General features: G+C 54.7%; 1 protein-coding gene across 1 annotated transcript in view; it reads left to right on the plus strand.

The window, feature by feature from the left end:
- Window positions 1–1,156: 1,156 nt before the first annotated feature.
- LOC103799687 (putative adenosylhomocysteinase 2) overlaps window positions 1,157–7,649 on the plus strand; it is a gene marked incomplete at its 3' end in the record, with an annotated part of 7,962 nt that continues 1,469 nt past the window's right edge. Inside the window, exons 1-8 of the mRNA XM_009072033.1 lie at window positions 1,157–1,264; window positions 1,886–2,029; window positions 3,097–3,197; window positions 4,147–4,249; window positions 4,509–4,603; window positions 5,976–6,082; window positions 6,165–6,281; window positions 6,426–6,489. Coding sequence (XP_009070281.1) covers window positions 1,174–1,264; window positions 1,886–2,029; window positions 3,097–3,197; window positions 4,147–4,249; window positions 4,509–4,603; window positions 5,976–6,082; window positions 6,165–6,281; window positions 6,426–6,489 — 822 coding nt within the window. The remainder of the gene's footprint in view (window positions 1,265–1,885; window positions 2,030–3,096; window positions 3,198–4,146; window positions 4,250–4,508; window positions 4,604–5,975; window positions 6,083–6,164; window positions 6,282–6,425; window positions 6,490–7,649) is intronic.

Here is a 7,649-nt window from a genome sequence, read left to right on the forward strand (position 1 = left end):
AGGAGGGGCTGTGGATTTAACCTGCTCCTGGACCTGCTGCAGAGATCCATTGGGATCAGCTGGGAGATGTCTCCACAGGCTCTGTGGGAGCAGAGGATCAGGGGTTTGAGGTTTGGAGGAGCCTCAGAGAGGTGGAGATGGGGAAAGGAGATGTTCTGGGTGCTCCATTTGGCTCCAGATGTTGTGTCCCATGTGGAACATGCTGTGGAATGTCCTGAGGAGGCACAGGAAGCTTCCTTTGGGCACAGCTCTGTTCCTGGGTGGATTTGAGCTGAGGTTGGGGACTACAACAGTTCAGGTGGGCTCAGGGGAGGCCAAGTCCAGTCCAGGTGGCCTGAAGGTTGTCCAGGTGGGCTGAAGGGAGTCCAGGTGGAGTGAAGGGAGCTCAGTCCAGGTGGGATGAAGGAAGCCTAGTCCAGGTGGGCTGAAGGTAGCCCAGGTGGACTGAAGGGAGCACAGTCCAGGTGGAGTGAAGGGAGTCCAATCCAGGTGGGCTGAAGGGAGCTCAGGTGGACTGAAGGTTTTGTAGGTGGACTGAAGGGAGTCTAATCTAAGTGGGATGAAGGGAACCTAGTCCAGGTAAGCTGAAGGGAGCCCAGTCCAGGTAAGCTGAAGGTAGCCCAGGTGGGTTGAAGGAAATCCAGTCCAGGTGGGCTGAAGGGTGTCCAGGTGGAGTGAAGGGAGTCCAGTCCAGGGGGCTGAAGGAAGCCTAGTCCAGGTGGGCTGAAGGTTGTCCAGGTGGGCTGAAGGGAGCTCAGGTGGAATGAAGGGAGCCCAGTCCAGGTGGAGTGAAGGGAGTCCAGTTCATTTGGACTGCAGGGAGCCCAGTCCAGGTGGACTGAAGGGACCCTAGTCCAGGTAGGCTGAAGGGAGTCCAGTCTAGGTGGGCTGAAGGTTGTCCAGGTGGGCTGAAGGTTGTCCAGGTGGGCTGAAGGGAACTCAGTCCAGGAGGGCTGAAGGTGACCCAGGTGAGCTGAAGGGAGTCCAATCCAAGTGGACTGAGATTGTCCAGGGAGGCTGAAGGGAGTCCAATCCAGGTGGGTTGAAGGTAACCCAGGTGGGCTGAAGGGAGCCAGAGCCCCATGGATTGTGGGCAGGTGTCCTGCCCTGAGGATCACCTCCTGACTTGGCACCTCTCTCCCTGTCTCTCAGCAAATCCAGTTTGCAGATGACATGCAGGAGTTCTCCAAGTTCCCCACCAAGACCGGCCGGCGCTCCCTGTCCCGCTCCATTTCCCAATCCTCCACCGACAGCTACAGCTCAGGTAGGTGCCACAGCTCTGGGGGCTCCTCTCCCCCAGCCAGGAGTGGTGCCACTGCTCACACCAGGGATTGTCCTCCTGCTTCTGCTTGGGCATGGAGGAGATGGTTTTGTAGTGTGTTCAGGGCTTGGGATGGAGCTTAGAGATCATCCAGTGCCAACCCCTGCCCTGGGCAGGGACACCTCTCACCAGAGCAGGTTGCTCAAGGCTTTAGCCAACCTGGAATGAACAGTGACAGGGTTGGGGCATCCACAACCTCCCTGGGGCAACCACAACCTCCTTGGGGCAATCACAGCCTCCCTGGGGCATCCACAGCCTCCTTGGGGCATCTACAACGTCCTTGGGACATCCACAGTCCCAAGCCCCATGGGCAAGGACACCTCCCTCTAGACTCCAGGGATTCCTGAAGCTCAGGCATTGGTTGCCAGTGGATAACCCTCTTAGCTCTGGGTTGTTTTAGAACTCAAGAGTGCAGAATTCCTTCTGGATCTTGATCTTCCTTAGGAGTTTGGCAGTTTGAGCCAGGAGTGAACAGTGGGAAGGGAAACAGAGCAGAAAGCTGAAGGTTAGGAGATCCTTGGATCCATCAGACCTGGAATAACACCCAGTCCTGTCTTCTTTTAGCTGCCTCATACACAGACAGCTCTGATGATGAGGTGTCACCTCGAGAGAAGCAACAAACCAACTCCAAGGGCAGCAGCAACTTCTGCGTGAAGAACATCAAGCAGGCAGAGTTTGGGCGCCGAGAGATTGAGATCGCCGAGCAAGGTATGGTGCAGTGAGGAACTCCTGGGGCTGTTGGACCATCCCATGCAGACCAGGAGCTGAGCCATGGCCATTCCCAGCCTTGGATCCTTTGTTTTCCCCAAAAAATCAGTGAGGGAAGGGCTGGATGTGGTTGGTGGCATGTGGTGTCCATACTCTAGTACAGCAGAGATCTTGAGGGTGTGATGTTCTGGTGGCTTTGGATGGACAAGGATCTTGCAATGCTTTTGGAGACAGCAGAACTGAGAGGTCCAAGCCCTTCCCTTGGGCTTATGGCACTTCAAGTGAGGTCATTGGGCAGCTCAACTCTTGGACGCCTTTCAGGAGGAGAAGTTGACCCAGGCATGTTCAGAGACAGCTCTGTGTCCACCTCTAGATGTTTCTCCTGGTGCCTCAGGACTGGTGACTGTGCTGAGCTGCCTCCAGGGCAGTGCCTGACTCAGACTTGGTCCTTATGTGGCCAAGTGAGTGGTGGTCCCATTCTGCACAGATTCCCAGCCTTGGATCCTCTGTTTTCCCCCAAAAATCAGTGAGGGAAGAGCTGGATGTGCCACCAAACATTGGCAGTGTGTGGTGTCCACTTCTTAGAGCTCTTGGGGGTGTGATGTTCTGGTGGCTTTGGATGGACAAGGATCTTGCAATGCTTTTGGAGACAGGAGAACTGCGAGGTCCAAGCCCTTCCCTTGGGGCTTCTGGAGAGCTGAGGTGGCACTTCAAGTGAGGTCATTGGGCAGCTCAACTCTTGGACGCCTTTTAGGAGGAGAAGTTGACCCAGGCATGTTCAGAGACAGCTCTGTGTCCACCTCTAGATGTTTCTCCTGGTGCCTCAGGACTGGTGACTGTGCTGAGCTGCCTTCAGGGCAGTGCGTGACCTAGACCTGGTCCTTATGTGGCCAAGTGACAAGTCACACTGATGTTTTGGTCTCATCTTGCACTGACCTTCCAGCCCAGGGGTGAGGAGTGTCCACCTTGGCTGTGGGGCTGGAGAACCCAAGAAGAAGAGGAGAAGGAGGGCAGAGAAGGTCCTCTCTGACCTGAGCCACCACTAAACCTCTCTTTTCCTTCTGCAGATATGTCAGCTCTGATCTCACTCAGGAAAAGAGCCCAAGGGGAGAAACCTTTGGCTGGAGCTAAGATCGTTGGCTGCACCCACATCACGGCCCAGACCGCGGTGAGTGGGGTGGGGTGGGATGGTCTGGGGTGGGAGACACCAGGTCTTTCCTGGAGACAAAGTCCCTTTGGCTTCCCAAACTTGGGGAATCCTTGGGGCTGTTCAGTCAGGAGAGGAGAAGGTTGTGTGGAGACCTTAGAGCAACCTGCCAGGAGCTGAAGGGGCTCCAGGGAAGCTGCAGAGGACTCTTGGTTAGGAGCTGCAGGGACAGGACAAGGAGGTTGTGGGTGCACCAGGGAGGCTGTGGATGCCCCAAAGAGGTTGTGGATGCCCCAGGGAGGTTTTGGTTGCCCAAAGAGGCTGTGGTTGCCCCAACCCTGTTACTGTTCATTCCAGGTTGGTTAAAGCCTTGAGCAACCTGCTCTGGTGAGAGGTGTCTCTGCCCAGGGCAGGGCTTGGCACTGGATGATCTCTAAGGTCCATTCCAACCCCTTGACATTCTATGACACTATGAGGCACCTCTAGTATTCTACAAACCTTTTGGAGACATTCTGCTGTGTGTGTTTCTGGTCCAGCATGTCCATGGATGGTCCAGGACATTCATGGATGGCCCAGAACGTTCATGGATGGCCCAGTACATTCATGGGTGGTCCAGCATGTTCATGGATGGTCCAGCATGTTCATGGATGGTTCAACATGTTCATGGATAGTCCAACATGTTCATAGGCAGTCCAGAATGTTCATGGATGATTCAAAACATTCATGGGTGGTCCAGAGTGTTCACGGATGGTCTGGGATGCCTATGAATGGTTCAGCATGTCCATGGATGGTTCAAGATGTCCATGGATGGTCCAGGATGCCCATGAGTGGTCCATCATGCCCATGGATGGTCCATTATGCCCATGGATGGTCCAGGATGTTCATGGCTGGTCCAGGATGTCCATGGATGATCCATCATGCCCATGGATGGTCCAGGATGTTCATGTCTGCCTTGCCCTGCTGTGCCCAGGTGCTGATCGAGACGCTGTGTGCGCTGGGAGCTCAGTGCCGCTGGTCTGCCTGCAACATCTACTCCACCCAGAACGAGGTGGCAGCTGCCTTGGCAGAAGCTGGTGAGTACGACCAGTCTGGGGGTGGCAGAACCTTCCCAACCTCTCCTGGCTCTACCTCCTGGTCCCAGGCTGCTGCTTTGGGAATGCTTTGGGTCAATGGTTGTTTAGGGAGGGCTGGACAGGTGTGACCATGGTGTGGGTTGTGGTGGGATCTCTTCATGGCCCCTTGGACCTCCTGTCCATGTTCTTCTGGAGTTGGTCAAGCAGGAGAGAGCTCTGCCAAGCCCAGCAGATGCCAAGGATGCTCCTCTTGTTCCAGGTGTTGCTGTGTTTGCCTGGAAAGGGGAGTCAGAAGATGACTTCTGGTGGTGCATCGACCGCTGTGTTAACATGGATGGGTGGCAGGCCAACATGGTAAAGAGCCTTCACCAGCCCTTCCTCTTCCTCTCCACAGTGGTCATGGGGTGCTCCTCACCCTGGGGTTGCTCCTGGGGAGCCTGATGGGAATACCTGGTCACACACTGGTCTTGCCAGGAGCTCTGAGACCTGGGGAGGTGGGAGAGCAGCAGCTGGAGATGGGTTGGGACAGCCTTGGGAGGTTGAGGAGGTGCTGAGATGATGTCCTGGAGAGCATCAGGTGGAAATGGGTTGGGAACAGCCATGGGAAGTTGAGGAGCTGCAGAGATGATATCTTGAGTTGGAACAGCCATGAGAGGTTGAGGAGATACAGAGATGATGTTCTGGGTTGGAACAGCCATGGGAGGTTGAGGAGATACAGAGATATGTTCTGGGTTGGGAACAGCCATGGGAGGTTGAAGAGCTGCAGAGATGATGTCTGGAGTTGGAACAGCCATGGGAGGTTGAAGAGCTGCAGAGATGATGTCCTGGAAAACATCAGGTGGAGATGGGTTGGGAGAGATGATGTCCTGGAGAGCAGCAGCTGGAGATGGGTTGGAACAGCCATGGGAGGTTGAGGAGATACAGAGATGATGTTCTGGGTTGGAACAGCCGTGGGAGGTTGAGGAGATACAGAGATAATGTTCTGAGTTGGAACAGCCATGGGAGGTTGAGGAGATACAGAGATGATGTTCTGGGTTGGAACAGCCGTGGGAGGTTGAGGAGATACAGAGATAATGTTCTGAGTTGGAACAGCCATGGGAGGTTGAGGAGATACAGAGATGATGTTCTGGGTTGGAACAGCCGTGGGAGGTTGAGGAGATACAGAGATGATGTCCTGGAGAGCAGCAGCTGGAGATGGGTTGGGAGCAGCCGTGGGAGGCTCAGGAGCTGCAGAAATTGGTACATCCAATGGCATAGGAGCATCTCCTGATGGAGCTCCCTTGAGCCAAGAACCACAGGACTTCTTCCTCCTCTTTCAGCACAGATCTCACCCACCCTCTCCCAAAGTTAAGGTCTCTGTGGGGTCCTTTCCTTTACCAGAGCAGTGACACCCCTTGGTGTGTGTCCATGGCCACCAGCAGCTCATGTCATTGGGCTGTGACATCTCCTGCAGCCTCTCCTCTTCCCTGTTGGCTTCCAGGCCATGACCTCCTGAGCTCAGCCTGGTTGGTTGGTGCTACCTGTGGTTACCTGTCCAGGCAGTAGGAGAAGCAGGAAACCCTGTTAGGATCCATCAGCTCCACCCAAGGCTGAGGAACCCTCAATGTTCTGGAGGACACTCCAGCTTGGAGGCATGTTGAGCCCCCAGCAGTGCCTGAAGATGTTCTCCAGATCTTCTCCAGTGGAAGGTTTGGTTGCTCCATGGTTTTCCTTGCTTGTTCTCCAGATCCTGGATGATGGTGGAGACCTGACCCATTGGGTCTATAAGAAGTACCCGAGTGTGTTCAAGAAGATCCGAGGGATCGTGGAGGAGAGCGTGACTGGTGTGCACAGGTGAGAAGGTTGGGAGTGCTGATCCTGGCATCACTTAGGAGGCATCTCCTGCCTCTTCTGACCTACCTCTGACCTTCTCCAGGCTCTACCAGCTGTCCAAGGCTGGGAAGTTGTGTGTCCCAGCCATGAATGTCAATGACTCTGTGACCAAGCAGAAGTTTGACAACCTCTACTGCTGTCGGGAGTCCATCCTGGATGGGTGAGTCCCATCCTGGACCTCACTGTCCCTTCCACCCTGGTGGCTTTGGATCCAGCTCCTCTGGAGCAGAGATGAAGCTCTGCAGTTTGTCCTTGCTGGGTGGGACTTGACTAATCCCAACACAGGTCTCTCTCTGTCCCTCAGCCTGAAGAGGACCACGGATGTGATGTTTGGAGGGAAGCAGGTGGTGGTCTGTGGTTATGGGGAGGTGAGTTTTGGGGGACACTTGGTGGGGTTAACACCTCAGTGGGATCAGCATCCTGACACCTGCTGGTGAAGGAGTCACAGTCAACAAGGTTGGAGGAGAACTCGAAGGTCAAGTCCAACCCTTAACCTGTCACTGCTGAAACTCCTAAATCCTAAACCAGATCCTCCAGTGTCTCCAGACACCTCTCAAACACCTCCAGGGATGGTGACTCCACCACCTCCTTGGGCATAGAACCATCAAGGTTGGAAGAGACCTCTTAAGATCATGAAGTCCAACCCTTAACTTGTCACTGCTGTGACCCCTAAACCCTAAATCATATCTTCCAGCACATCCAGGCACCTTTTAAAAACCTCCAGGGATGGTGACTCCACCACCTCCCTGGACATGAAGTCATAGGGTCATCAGGGTCAGATGAGACCTTTAAGGTCATCAGATCTAACCATTAACCTGTCATTGCTCCAACACCTAAGTAGATCTTCCAGTGCCACATCCAGATGCCTCTTAAACACCTCCAGGGATGGTGACTCCACCACCTCCCTGGGCTTAGAATCATAGAGTCATCAAGGTTGGAGGAGACCTCTAAGATCATGGAATCATTGGATCCCAGACTAGTTTGAGTTTGGGACCTTAAAGTTCATCCCATCCACCCCTGCCATGGGCAGGGACACCTCCCACCAGCTCAGGTTGCTCCAAAGAATCATAGTCAAGGTTGGAGGAGACCTCTAAGATCATGGAATCATTGGATCCCAGACTAGTTTGAGTTTGGGACCTTAAAGTTCATCCCATCCACCCCTGCCATGGGCAGGGACACCTCCCACCAGCTCAGGTTGCTCCAAGCCCTGTCCAACCTGGCCTGGAACACTCCCAGGGGTGGAACATCCTCTGGGAAATCCATCCCAGTGTCTCAGCACCTCCCAGGGAGGAATTCCTTCCCAGTATCCCATCTGTCCCTGCCCTCTGGCAGTGTGGGGCCATTCCCTGTGTCCTGTCCCTCCATGCATTGTCCCAAGTCCCTCAGCAGTTCTCTTGGAGCTCCTTGAGGCACTCTAAGACTGTGCTGGAACCCTGGTGGCCTTGGAGAGCTGGTGGCCTTGGAGAGCTGGTGGCCATGCTGGAGGGCTGGTGGCCTTGGAGGGATGGTGGCCATGCTGGAGGGCTGG

This window comes from Acanthisitta chloris, unplaced genomic scaffold (genome assembly GCF_000695815.1).
Source record: "Acanthisitta chloris isolate BGI_N310 unplaced genomic scaffold, ASM69581v1 scaffold11830, whole genome shotgun sequence".
Lineage (NCBI taxonomy): Eukaryota > Metazoa > Chordata > Aves > Passeriformes > Acanthisittidae > Acanthisitta > Acanthisitta chloris.